At 46.9% G+C, this 14854-nt stretch overlaps 1 protein-coding gene across 1 annotated transcript in view; it reads right to left on the bottom strand.

Moving 5' to 3' along the window:
* F11R (F11 receptor) overlaps positions 1-14854 on the bottom strand; it is a 66080-nt gene that overhangs the window by 11955 nt on the left and 39271 nt on the right. The window contains exons 2-3 of the mRNA XM_054010977.1: positions 9216-9275; positions 2210-2323 (exon numbers count right to left, since the gene is read on the bottom strand). Of these exons, the coding sequence (XP_053866952.1) occupies positions 2210-2323; positions 9216-9275 (174 nt within the window). The remainder of the gene's footprint in view (positions 1-2209; positions 2324-9215; positions 9276-14854) is intronic.

Below are 14854 nucleotides of genomic sequence, written 5' to 3'. Positions count from 1 at the left end.
GAAGCTACACGCCCCTACGTCCAATAGCCAAGCCAGCCCAATCACAGCTGGCCGGGGGATGGAGGGGTTTGTTGCAGGGTTTAAGGGATAGGTTCTGTTATGCTGTGCTGCTGGCGGATATGGACTAGCTAGTGAGCAGGTTACTCCACCCCATTTCTTTCCTCGTAGCTTTTCCCACGAGTGCTCGGTGCTTTTTAAGAAATTAGTTAGCAGTGGTAAAGCTGATTCCAGGCAAAGCAATCTAGAACGCTGTGTGTGGTTACCCCAGTCACATTAAAAGACTGTTCTCAAGCTGTTCAGCTGACATGGCTGAGCGACAAAGGGGTCTGCAGAAGGCGAGGAAGCCATCGCTAGGACAGAGGACACAAAATGGCTGGTTGGTTCTCGCCTGTCTTCGTAACACCTCAGCACATCTGTACACCACAGCTCAGCCATGGAAGCGTCAGTGCATGCTGGGATTCCTGAAACACCTACCCCACAGGGTCCAGCTCTGTCACTAGGAGAAGGCACTTCTGGCTAATTTCCAGAGGTGAAGCACTGCACTGCGGGAAACAGTAGCTGAATCGGGGTAACTGCTGCCAATGCCTGTGGCTTCCTGCCCGTATTGGGAAGTTACAGACTGAACTGGTTCAGAAGGACCCAAGCTAAAGACCTCACTTCGGATCAGGGTGGATAAAATCAATGATTTTAAAAAGTTTTTAATTTAAATTGGATACAGAATTATTTTCAAAAATAAACCTATTTAAAAATAAATTTGAAATGATTACCACCTGTATTAAGGCCAAACTTACTATCGTCTATTAAAATCATTTAAATTAAACTTTTAAAAAATGAACAGTATGTTCACTGCTGACGTTTTAAAGAAAGTCAGATCACTGAACTGGTGGAAGTCACACGCTAAAGTCTTGAACCAGCTTTGGACAGCAGTAGCTTCTTCTGCACATGCAGAGAGAATTTTTTTTTCCCCCATTTCAGTTTATTAACTAATTCATCTGAATAACTCATTCATTCATTAAACCGATTGGGAGCTGAAAAAGCAGAAAAGCTTGTTTTCTTCCTGCAGTCTATGAATAAAAAGTAGCTGTAAGAGAATGAGATCTACTAGCTCTAAAATCTTGCCATGGTGACCAGAAACAATCAGTTCAATTCGCTAATCTACAGATAATACTTTGTTTAATAAATCAGTTTTAAATGCTAAACATACTGTCAAACGTTTCTTATTTATCCAGTGCATGGAAGGCAGTTTTATTTAACTGCTTAAAAAAAATGTTTAAATGCTGATTTTGTGCCTTTTTATTTGAATTCCAATCTCCATCCGAACAGAGCTTGACACAAATCAATCACAAAAAATGCTAGGGAGGGATAGCTCAGTGGTTTGAGCATTGGCCTGCTAAACCCAGGGTTGTGAGGGGGCCACTTAGGGATCTGGGGCAAAATCAGTACTTGGTCCTGCTAGTGAAGGCAGGGGGCTGGACTCGATGACCTTTCAAGGTCCCTTCCAGTTCTAGGAGATAGGAGATCTCCATTAATTTAATTAAATTAAATTAAGAAATGCATAATTCCCCATTTTCAAACAATAAAAAATGTAATCTTTAAGAATTTGAAGAAATGTATGTTAAGCTATATAATAAATGTTCCAGTCGAAAACCGGACACCTGGCAACCCTACCTACAGCAGTGGCTCATGTCTTGCAAGGCAGGGCCCGGCTTCCTACTCCAGGCATTGTGACCTGGTGCATGGGGTTGTAGCACCACTCAGGTTTGGCCCCTTGATTAGACAAGGCAAAACCTGAGGAGTGCCGCTACCCCATGCACCAGGTCACAACACCCGGGGCAGGAAGGCAGAAGCTGATGTTGCAGGATGGGTGGAGGGCAGGCTCACTCTGCGACATATTTTCCCCCATTCCCCCTCCCCTTATGCACCCACTGGGGCCTCCCATTCACATCGGGCTGGGAAACAACGTATTTCTGTATTTGCACCCTTGGCTTCAGGATATCTGTGGGTCCAAGTGAACCCATCAACCCATGCTGACGCCACCACTGAAAATAACTAAAAAGTACAAATGCAAAACAAGATAAAAATCAATAATTTAAAGCAATCCACCCTGCCTCAGATGCTGCAACCAGCTGGTATAACCTGTGCTTATCCAACACCTGGCCCAGAGACCGTAAAGGGGCCCTCAGACATTCCGTACAATGGACTCACGTACCTGTGAATTTCGAATCATAGTAGAACAGCACTATTGAAGAGCCCTTTTCAAACTTCCACTCGACCCTGGGTGTTCCGCTTTGCGATACGTACGCAGTACAGGGTAGATCAATTGCTGGAAAGAAACAGCAATAAGTCAGCATTTGCACTGTACCCCAAAGGTAATGTCATGTAATAAGATCCTATTTGTAAACACTTGGCAGAGCTAAGCCACGAACATATTTGTTTTAAAATGGACTGGGAGCCAGATTTTCATTTATACCCAGGACTAATTACAGCGTAGTGGAAGGGATCATCCTTCCTGAATCCAAAGGGCTGGAAAAAATGCCTAATAGTGAGAGGCTTAAAGAGCGGTTTAGTTCATTGAAAACAAGATTGCCAGCTAACATGATTATGGCATATAAGTACGTTCTCGGGGGGGGAATACACTAAAGGGCTCTTGGGTACAGAAAGGCAGAAGAACCACCAATGGCTGGAAAAAGCCAGACCTGTTCACAATATTGTATTGTTTTTAAAAGAGTGATTAACCATTGGAACCATCCAGGGAAGCGATGGATTCCTCAACTCTTGAGGCCTTCAAATCCGGCCCGTCTGCCTTGCTGGAAGAGATGCTTTAGCCAAACAAGTGATTGGGCTCAATATAAGGGTAAGTGGGTGAAATTCTCTGGTCTGTGTGATGCAGGAGGTCAGAATAGATGATCTAATGGTCCCTTCTGGCCTTAAAAGTCTACCATTTCTTGAGGGCCACCATCTTAAAGTCACATGGGTCTGAAAATGCAGCCTACTGCTGACATGCAATACTAAAATCACTGGAACAAAAACATTAATGAGCTTTTTTGTTCACTTTGTGCATTTGGCAGCACTTTGGGTATAGTCCGTTTCAATGCTGCCTTGTCTGGTCAGTTTATGTGGGTCTTTCAATCAGGAAAAGGGCAGAAATTCACTTATGAAAACTTAAAATAGGAAATTGATTGTGAAGCTGCAGAAACTAGCAGGGACAAGAATTGTATCTGAAACTACTGGGCACTCATTGAGATTTACTAGATTACAAATCAGTGTTCCTGTAAGTGTCAATCCAAAATTAACAACAAATTAGAAAACGGACATCGTATTGACAGTCTGAAGCAGAGTGGAGCTACATTTCGCTCCTTCTTGAATGCCTGGGAGACTAGAGATGGAGTTATCACTGGCAACTGACATTTTAAAAAAACAAAATAGGGGTAAAAATTTCAAAACATGCCCAAATGACTTAGGAGCTTTTAAATCACTTAGGGCCAGATTTTCAAAGGTATTTAGGTACCTAAAGATGCAGGGAGGCACCGAGTGGGATTTGTAAAAGTGAAAGCAATGGAAGTTCTATTTCCAGCCCACCTAGGTGCTTTTGAACACCCACTAGGCACCAATCTGCATCAATAAGCACCTAAATACATTTGACAACCTGGCCACGTAGGCACTTTTTGAAAGTTTTACCCTAGATTTAGTAGTTCAACTTGCCAGAGGCCATTCCCGATTCTGTACTAATTCAATCATCGTTAGGGCTCAGTCATTATCTCCACCCTGAACCTCATCATTATGCTCCGATACAACAGCTATTAAGCCCCAAACTTTCATCTACATTTCATCTGAGACATGGACACTGAAATCTCTAGAACAAGAAGTACTTGAATTTCAAAGATTCAATACTCACCAAAACTACTATAGTATTGCTTTGAGTGCAGAAAGACTCCAGAGGCCGTGAGCCAAAAAGTCAGGCCATGTATTAAAGCAGATGCTTGTAAGTTCACTATTCAGTACACGAACTTGTCAAAGTTGTTGCTAGTGTACTAGGCACTAGATATTTATGCAAATATATTCCAGCTAGTACAGATACACCCCAATCTAGTACAAGATCATATGGTTTGACAGAAAAATGAATGGATTCCGCCATTTCCTCCTGGGATCTGCCCCCGATCATCCAGCCGTCGAGCTGAGGGTAGTCGTGAATGAGCCTTTGCTACCGCAAGGCACTTTGTGAAGACTTAGTGCCACGGAGAGTCCAAAGGGCAGAAAGTTGCACTGATAATGATGGGGCCCCCACTGGGAGCCCTAGGTGCTTCCTGTGAGACGGATGGATGGCTATGTGGAAGTACATGTCATGTCAGCAGAGAGCCACCAACCAGCCTTGAGCCTGAAGAGATGCAATGATGGAGGCAAACGTCACCATCCTGACTTGGGCTCATGTATGTGTCCAATCTTCTCAGGTCTAGGATGAAGTTTGAATAGGACGAAAACTCCTTTCTTCTTCAGAATAAGGTATATAACAAGAGTATAATAAGAACAGGAGTACTTGTGGCATCTTAGAGACTAACAAATTTATTAGAGCATAAGCTTTCGTGGACTACAGCCCACTTCTTCGGATGCATAGTCCACGAAAGCTTATGCTCTAATAAATTTGTTAGTCTCTAAGGTGCCACAAGTACTCCTGCTCTTTTTGCGGATACAGACTAACACGACTGCTACTCTGAAAAGAGTATAATATTCTTCCTCAGTGCTCCATAGGTACCTACATGCCATAGAAGAGATGAAGCAACTAGTACACTTCTGTTTATAATAGGTTCTCATGACAAGGATCCCTGAAGAAGGATGGGGCAGGGGGTAATGCGTGGAAATGGATAGGGGAGCCACGGGCAATTTCTAGCACCCATTTGTTGGCTCTGATGGCTGCCCAGGCCCAGTGGAAAGGGGAAAGGCGGTTCCTGAAGGTGGACGCAAGCTCCACACTGACTCCAATGCAACTCCCAAAACTCCTGTCAAATCCGCTGCCTCAGAGGGAGTCTGGTACACTGAGGTGATGGGTGCCCCCAGGAGTATCTGGGATTCTTTCTTTGTGGGTACTCTGGCTGTTGATCCCAGTAGTAGGATGGTGTCCTCTGTCTCTGCTTGGGCTGCTACTTGTAAGGGTTCCTTTAGGTGTGTAAATCCATAAAAACCACAGAGCTTTCCTTGAGGGACTGGAATACTTCATTTGTTTTCTCACTGAAGAGCTCCATCCCATTAAAGGGCAGGCCGTCTATCATGGCCTGTACCCACAAGGCCCGTCTCGTAGTGACGACCGTGGCCATATCAGATGTGTTCTTGGCCGCCTGTAGGGATGCTCTCCTGACCATATGGCCCTTCCTTGATTATTTCTTTCAACTCGTCCTTGTTATCTTGAGGGATCTTGGATTGGGAGAGGGTCACTCATTTCTAATGAGAAAGGTGTATTTGGTGAACAGGGTCTGGTAATTTGCCAGCTGGAGTGAGGCTGATGAGTATGCCTTGTGTCCATGGAGATCCAACTTTCGGGGTCTGTCATTAGGCATGCCTTTCGTGGACTATGATTTCTCCTGTGCTGCCGCAACAGCCAGGAACTCTGCATTTGGATGGACATAAGTGTGTTCAAAGCCCTTTGGGGGCACTGGTATCTGTTCTCCACCCTTTTCAAAGTGGGAGGAAAAGTGCCCGGCATTTGCCACAGTCCTTTAGCCAGTTCCAGGAGCCCCTTGTTAATAGGAAGGGTGATTCTGGCCAGCATCATGGTGCTCAAAATAAAGACTTCTCTTGTATAAATATAGTCCCAGTATCCAAGGTATCTGCAATGCAGGAAAGAAGGTCTTGAAAAGCTTTAAAATCAATCGCTGGGGCCGGGGCTGGTGTCACTGCCTTGTCCTTGAGTGGAGCTGGGGGTCATTGCGATCCCTCCCTTGCTTCCTGCTCCTGTGGGCCCATGTGTGGTTCTGGTGTGGATGGCCTGGTTAATGATGCCACTGGGGAACGGGATCACCTCCTTTCTGGAAACATGGGAGAGGGATCTTGCTCCCAGACACAAGAGCTGATGGTCCCCAGAAAGGATAAGGCGATGCCATATGGGTAACTAGGCTCCCCAGCAACCTCCTTGGGGTCTGTGATGTTATCCGATTAAAATCGGACCATGCAAACCATTGTTGCTACCACTGCTTTATAATTGCAGCAAATCTTATACAAAATATGACACATGGCCAGAAAGGGTTAAGCAGCTTGCAGGCTATATAACCCAAAGCCAACCTTTAGAGACATGTTAGAAGAGTATGTGAATGGTAATTAGGGCCATTCCATGGCAGATAGATTTGCATTTCAAAGTTCTAGCCTATGTTGTTAGAAAGTAAAGGTGATACTAATTTTATGTTTACTTATATCTTGTTTAATGTTAGCCATGTAAACAGTCAGTTCCTGTCTGTCACTATAGCTGTTGATTCAGAGATCAAAAGGGAATATTAACATTTAGATGGGTCTTGGGTGAAATAATGTCACTGTCTATATGTCACTTTAAAGTTTGTGATAGACTGCCTAATGGATAAACTGCCTTATGTAAATCCATGTAGCTAATTAGAATAATAGAATATCAGGGTTGGAAGGGACCTCAGGAGGTCATCAAGTCCAACCCCCTGCTCAAAGCAGGACCAACACCAACTAAATCAACATGTTACTGGTAATGCTTAGGAAAAGATGGAGATGGAGATCCTAGTCCTGACTGAACCACCCTGAATATAAACATTGGACTATAACCTATGCACAAATTCTGAAAACTCTTTGCAACTACAAAGCTCACCATCTCTGCTATGAATCTGAATCTCAAGAATTGTACTCATGACTATATGGATACTGATCTTTTAACCAATACACTCACTCTCTTTTTTAATAAATGTTTGTTGGTTAATAAGAATTGGCTGTAAGCGTGTATTTGGGTAAGATCTGAAATATTCGTTAACCTGGGAGGTAATGTGTCCAATCCTTTGGGACTGGTAGAACTTATTTGTATGACAAATAAGATTTTCAGTAATCCTCATCATATCTGACTTGCGTGTCTTGGGGGAGGCCTAAGGCTGGGTTGATTTAAGGGACCTGTGTTGTTGGCTTCTGGGTAACCAGTGAGGTGTTGTAGAAGCTGTTTTATGCTGGTTTGGTAAATTTAGGTATTGGAATATCCACCAGCTTTGGGGGTTGTCTGCCCCATTCTCTGCAGTTCACAGTGACCTCAGTTGGCTCCCCTGAGACTCTGGTCACAGGGTCTCACTCCAAAGGAAGAAGGGGCTCTCTACTCAATTTGAGCAAGGAGGAGTACATGGGTTAGGTGAGGAGGAGTATCTCTTCGAACAGCAGTGTCATCAGGCGATGTGCCATTGGGGCCACACAGGGAACATGTCTGGAGATGATCCAGATTACTCCAGAGCAGACACCTGTGCCAAGACTGGTGCTGGGTCCCTCATTCCCTGTGCCATTAACGGCCTATGTCGAGGACTCAGATGCTCGGTACTTTGAACAAATGTTTTGTTTCCTCCTGAGACCTTCCTTCACGTTTGGGGTTACATATGGGCTCTGTCCAGTCCCACGAGTGCATCTCATCTTTATGTACAGGCACGGATGCCACCTTTACTGCCTGGGAAACCTGCGCCAGAGTGACCGATGCGGACACTAGGGCCGTCCATGCCAAGAGCATCAGTACCGCGGCTTTCGGTGAAGAGGCCTTTGCCAATATTGAAGTGGTTGGCATCAAAGTCACTTGTGCCAGCTCTGCCGATACTCTCTTCACCTTTTGTCCAGTGCTCAATCCTGAAGCATGACCTATGCTCAAGAGAGCGCTGGCCGATACTGGCTAAACTAGCCTGACACTGGTAATGGCCGTCACTTCTGTGTCTGAAGTGACCCATGTGGACTGCTCCAGCATATGCCGCCTGAGCAGAGCGTCCCTAGATTTGCAGGTCCTGGATGAAATGGACTTGCCCACAAAGCACCGATCCGGGAGGTGGCTCTCCCATAGGCAGAAGCTGCCTTGATTGTGTCCATCCTTGACAGGCATGAGTCCATCACAGGATAGGCAGATTTTGAAGTCCGCCTTGAGATGTGGCAGCTTGCATGAGGTATGAGGGGGAGGGGTCCTCACTAACTTTTTTTTTTTTTTTTTTTTTTAAATGTCCACATGAAAGGAGTGTGAAGATGAAGATTTTTTCAGTTAGGGGAACAGTGGGTCAGACGTTCATTCAGTCCCATCTTGCTGCCATGGGCATCAAAGGGAAGTGAGGGAGGATCGCGTCTGCTCTGCCTTTTATGCCCTTAAACAGGAACACAAAGGGGCCGGAAAGGAGGAGGAAGATGATAAGTAGCTCCAACAAACTCAGCTATTCAAAAGAAACCGAACTTATGCCCACGAGACGCACGTGCAGCTGCAGTGGAATCCACACGGACACCAAGTCGAAGAAGAGCTGACCTTACAACATCTTAGGAACAAGCTGTCATGACTAGATCACATTCAATATGTGCAAAGAGAATCACATCTAAACCAGTAATATATATATACATAGCTGGTGCTGTACAAGGGTCCGTTTCACAAAGCTGAAAACAACTGAACCAAACCAGCTGGCAGGAACCAACCCAGGGATAATCTTTGCAGTTTGTGAGCTCCAAGCCATCAGTGCTCCTAAAGATCACTACACTGACTTCTGCTGGAAGGAAACAGGGCCACAGTAGCAGTTTGTCAGGGTGAGCGCTTGAGCACAGACACTACAGCGAGGGAGGGATTCTCGTGTCACTGTAGTTAACCTACCTCCCCGAGAGACAGTCGCTAGCTTAACGGAATAATTCTTCATTCACCAAGTGCTCTCTACACCAGGGCTTAGGTTGGCATAGATGTCTCTCAGGGGGGTGGATTTTTCATACTCCTGAGAGCTGTTGCTATGCCAATGTACGTTTTCAGCGTAGACCAGCCCTCAGCCAGAGATCATTCCCCAGCTGGGAAAGGCCAGTGGGTGGAACTACACCTTGACTGCACAGGCAGCAATCAACAACTGCTCCATCACTGGCAATTTTTAAAATCAATCGTTTTGTCAGAAGATCTGCTCTAGTTCTAACAGGAATGTATTCAGAGAAGACCTATGGCGTGGGTCTGACTAGATCACAGTGACCCTTCAGGCCTTTGAATCTATGAATCTATTAATTTAGCACTCTGCACTTACGCTTGTTCTCAGGCACTTGAATGGTTTGTTTGTCCATGACCTGGGCTGATATCAAGGACCCTGTGGGAAGGAGAAAAAATACGATTAGGAGAGATGTTTGTTTACAAGCCACAGACCCCAAGTGATCCCAGAGCCAGCAGAACAGCTGCCAAGCTCAACCCCACAGAGATTCAGCTCTCCTATGAAGGATCAACACCTTAAGAACATTCTTCTCTACCTCATTTTCTTGGAGAACTCTTACCCTTACAGTAGTTGCCAAGGGTCTGCACCCCATTGTGGGAAAGGGGTTTTAGTCAGACTGCTTCAGGCTTTGCTTTCTGGTTGGTTTTTGTTCAGACAAAGTTAAATGTTTGTATTCGGTAAGGCCTTACGACGCTGAACAAGGATCACTAGGACCACTAGGCTACACACTGCACACGTACAGACCAGTCCCTGCCCCAAAGCGCTTACAATCTAAAGCCAAGACAGATACCGATTTCTTCCCCGCTTCCTCTTTAAACAATTGCCCCCCAAATCGCCTCCCCAGTCTCAGCAGCACTCCTCCTCCCCACACAAAACCACTCAGCTTATCTCTGATCCACCAAGAAAGAGCCCAAATTGACTGAAGTGTGCACAGGCTGGTTCCTCTTCCCCATGGAGCAGGAGGCAAGTTCCCAAAGGGTTGGGGCAGGCAGACCACACAGCTCACAGCATCTAGGACTAATATTTCGGACAAAGGAAGCCTCTGTTAAAGGTTCCACACCCTCACTCCTGCAGGTAACGCAAAACTCACAGCAAAAACACCTGACCTAGAACACAAAAACACCTATAAGTCCGGCACCAAACACAGGGGAGTCCCGACTTGACATCCCTGATATTAAGGTAAAAGCACCAAGCAATTATTTTTTGGAGGGAAAAGGTCTTTCCAGGCCTCCTTCATATGTCATAAAGAAAAGAAAATCACAAGCCCACATTTCTCAAATGCTTTGGAGGCATTTTTAAGCAGCAAGAAGCCTGACACTCATTTTTCCAGAGATCGCTCTGAGGTGACACAATGTGTGTTGGGCTGAGAGTTCCTGGTCGTGAAGACACGGGCAGGTCTGAGACAGCACTGACCACTCTCGATTATTTTTAGAATAGTTCAACTATGAGACTTCTCATTGAAGAATGAAACACTCGGCGTTTTCCACTCTTGCTGCAGATAACATCCCCAGCATCCGACCTGGCTTCGGCTAAGTGTCACAGAGCCTGCTGCCATCTAGCTTCCCCCTGCACCCCCCGCTCTCTCCTCTTTGCCTCTGTGGAAGGGAACAGAGTCCTTTTCCGCCTAAACATCATCGCCTGTCAGCTAACAGGAAATCCATCTCTGGAAGTGGCCTATTCTGTAAGCAGGCAGACATAGGAAGCCTAACAGAGAAGGCAGGAGGTGGCCTATTTAAAATATCCTGAGGAACAGAACAGAAGGGTAGGACAGAGGTTTGTTCTGTGTCCCTAGCTCCACCCAGACAGCTTTGCACTTTGCCATCATACCAGTCATTTTTGCTTATGCAATCACAGTTTCTAGCAGTTACAGAACTTTTATAGCACCTATTGTCCCTGACGTGAGTGCAATCTTAGATCTATAAATACATTGTGATTGCCATTGGGGCTGGAAGCCACAATGCCCTAGTCTCGGCAGGAACACCACCAAATGCACAGACACTCTGAGAGCCCTGAGGTTCTGGCTCCGATGAACAGCAAGTTTCAAATGGGATGGGGACCTCCACTGGGAAAACTCTGTGCTGGTTCTAGGCCAGAACACAAAAGCGATCGCACATGGCTATGACGGGCTAGGCCAGGGGATCTTTCCGGGAGCTGGGGCCCTGACAATTCAGAGGTTTAAAGATTCTCACCAATACCCTGAATTGTACCTGTGCCCCAAAAGGGAGCTGGTGCACTGCTCTGAACGTAGTTCTGGGCAGCAGCATGTTCCCCAACTGGAGTTTGTGGGTGAAATCCCAGAGCAGTCCTACACTGAGCTCCCTCCAGCCCGGAGAGGCCAAGGGCACAGATGGTCACTGGCAGGCGAAGGTGCAATCTCCTGTTCGCTATAGATAGAGAAGGTCGACATGGGCCACTGCCACTCCCTGAGAATCCAGAAGGACCTTGAGATTGCTGATGAGAGTCAGGCACCCCTCCGCTATCAGACACCAGACAGTGCCTCAGCAGGTCTCCTTTTGCACACTTCCTTCTGCCAACACCCTCTATCCAGTCTCCTACCCAGGCTGACCACAGACACAGGAGGGGAGTGAGACGGGGTAACCTGGCTCCCTGGGAGGAGCTGCAGAGCTCACACTGCAGCAGAGGACTCCTTTCCCCCCAATGGATTTACTGAACAGGTCAGGGAGCAGTGGCAGATTTGGGGCCCATGGAAAAATCTCCCCCCACTGCTGCTGCGGCCCTGGTAGGGCCACAGAGCTTTTCTAGTCTCGGGGCCGCAGGGAAGAAGGAAGGAGCGAGCGGGGGGCAGGGCCTAAGGGAGAACAGGCAGAGTTGGGGCAGAATGGGGCCGGGCCATGGGGGAAAAGGATGGAATGAGGTGCAGCCGTGGGTGGAATGGGAGTGGGGGAAGGGGCGAAATGGGGTGGGCCCATGGAAGGGGCGGCACTGGGGAGAGGTTCTGGGTTCGGAGCTCGCAGCTCCCCCCCCCCCCCCCCCGAGCTCTCAGTCCCCCTCCCCCTACAGTGGCCCCAACCGAGCTCTCAGCCCCCCACTCTCCCTGGGCCACAGGGGGGCTGAGAGCAGCAAGCAGGGGTGTGGCCTCAGCTGGAAGAGGCGGGGCAGAGGGGCTAGCCTCCCCAAGGGGAAACTTCACCTGCTGCCATGGTCCCTACTGTGCAATTTCTAGTGCTTTGTCCGTGTCCCAAATGATGGGGACCTTCTCCAGGCTGCTAGAGCACAGGGCAGACACGGCTTTCCCAAGGCACGGTGGCTTTGTGGCCAAAGCCCAAGACTGGGAGTCAGATCCCCAGGTGAGATTTTCACATGGGATTTAGTCAAACTCCCGTTTGTTCTAATGGGAGTTGCCTCACTTAATCTCCTAGTCAGCCTGGAAATTCCCAAACTGTCCCTGGCTCGATGAGCTTGGTCGCATCACTCCCCCTTCAAGTCTCAATAACCCCAGCTGTAAAAGGAGGAGACAGGAGCGATTTACAGTGCTTTACAAAACACAAATGGATTTGTCGACAACTTCGCAGTGTAGACATACCCATAGTTAAGCCAACCTAAACCCTGGTATAGCCACTGTAGACCCAGCTACTGCCTCATGAGAGCGTGGATTAACTACAGCAACAGAAAAACTTTGTCACTGTTTCAAGTGTCTACGCTACAACAGCATAGCTTCAGCGCTGCAGCTGTGCCGCTGAGGTGCCTGTAGTGTAGACGTAGCCTGAGACTAGATGCTTCCACACGTACAGCTTAAAACAACATCGGCCTTTTTAGCTGCATGTCTATTTCACGGTCTTCTAGGAACTTTGGGTCTCTCAGCATTACTGCTCTCTAGGTTTCTAGCTCCTAGTGAATATGTTTAACCCCAGATTAGATTGCAGTTATACAAGATTATTCTCCTTTTGTTTTTAAATCTCTTTAGGTCCCTCTATGCTATTTCTCTGCCCTCGCTGCTGTTTGCTACTCCTCCTGATTTATCATCATATGAATGTCATTAACATACTTTTCCTCTCATAAAAGGAGACAATTGGAGAGCTTTAGTTTGTAAGCTCTGCAGCATTTTCTGCTTTACAAACATGAGAGTTTAGACTAAGATGCCCAAAGCCGCCTAAGGGACTAATTGTAATGGGCACTGGGCAGCCAAAATCCCCTAGACACAGCTTGGCAAGTCTCTGCCTCCGAGTCTCTCCAAACCCCATGGGATGGGGTAAGCAAGTGGCGCTGTTTTATAAAGCGGCAATGGAAGCACAGAGGTACGTCAACTGTCAGGTGTTTGGGGCAGGAATAGTCTTTGTTCCATGTCTGTACAGTGCTTAGCACCTTGGGGCTCCTAGATGCTACTGAAACACCAATCCCCAATTCCCCAGACCAATGCGTGATTTACCTAGGCTTACACAACAAGATTGTGACAAAGCCAGGGACACAACCCAAATCATAGGCTACAAGTCCTGTGCTGAACTACACAATGCTCTAGAGAGAAGACCCAACCCTGTGGCACCCAACTAGACAGTTATCTAGATATCTATCTGGCCGTGTCACTATTACCCAGGAGTCGGCTCCACCACATTGTCATTTATTACCCTGCTAGTTTTCAATCCATAGCACAAGGTGCATAGACTAGCTAATCTGAATGAATTGCAGTAGAAGACTGAGACAGGCTAATCGAGTTTTAAAATCCAAGTGTGACATCTTCATTCCCCCAACGGTTGCTGTCACACGAAAACAATCAAGCAAAGCTGTTACCAAAATGGAGGAAGGGAGCAGGCCAATAAAGTGACATGAAAGACACCGTGTCCCCAACTAAAGGGCAAGAACGGTGTATCAGAACCAAAACCAGTTATCAGCAAGGAGACAGCTATCCATTAAACAGGGAGGGGGTGGAGCGGAACAAGGGAGAGAGAAGCTCTCAGTTAGCTTCTATAGGCTGCCTGGTGGAATTTCCTGTTCCACCTGTTCTGTATCGTCTCCTCCCACGCAGCCCCCACTTTGTTCAGGAGTTTCACAGGAAACCTAGCCCAGATTTGTCAAATGAAACTTTGCTTGACGTTTTTCAAACACCTCCCCCCCCCAGTCTTTAGTCATCAGGCTCTGCATTTCCTGCTGTTTGGAACAGATTACACAAAACAGGACTTTATACGGGGCCCCATATCTGGGAACTCAGTTTCTTTCCCATGGTGCTTTGCCAGGTGTCGTGCCTCCTCAGCAGTGTGGCAGGTTTTTAATGATTTTAATGTACCTGCTGCCCCATTTGTTTTACATGTCCTTGTGGGCAGGGCCGGCTCTAGGCTTTTTGCCGCCCCAAGCAAAAAAAAAAAAAAAATGTTGGCTGCCCCCCATCCCAGCCCTGGGCTCCTCGCCACATCCCCCACCTACCCAGCCCTGAGCTCTCCCCCACCAGCCGCACCCCCCCTGCCACCTGAGCCCTGGGCTCTCCCACACACACACACACACACCCCTGCACCCTCCTTCTGCCGCAGCCCTGGGTCACTGGTAACTCACTCCCAGGGCAGGACATTCAGCAGGAATTTTAGGTGTGCACAGAACACAGACAGGATTGGTTCCCATATGGTTACAGAACTGCAGTAAAGTGGAACAATTTTCAGCTTGTGTGATTGGAGGATGTCTGGATGCATATTATAAGACTGTCCTACATAAATGATGAAAAGTTGAGGTGCCTTTATTATTCTTTTGTTCCACTCTTTCTTTCTATGGGGAATTTGCCAATGCAATATCACCGTCTTCCTTTTAAACAAAACAAAAAAAGGGCAATGGCTGTTGAAAATAGCAATTCCAGTCCTAATAACCACTGGGAAGCATTTCTTGCTCAATTTTATCCTACTTTTTCTACAGCAAGTTACAGTGGATCAGTATATTTGATTTGGGAGAAATGAAGTAACAGCCGCCCAAACTGAGCTTGAGCACTCCTGAATTTTGAGGTGTTCAAATCTGGAAGG

Source organism: Malaclemys terrapin, chromosome 21, assembly GCF_027887155.1.
Source record: "Malaclemys terrapin pileata isolate rMalTer1 chromosome 21, rMalTer1.hap1, whole genome shotgun sequence".
NCBI lineage: Eukaryota > Metazoa > Chordata > Testudines > Emydidae > Malaclemys > Malaclemys terrapin.
The sequence above is the reverse complement of the archived record's forward strand: the minus strand, read 5'-3'. Positions and strand labels throughout refer to the sequence as shown.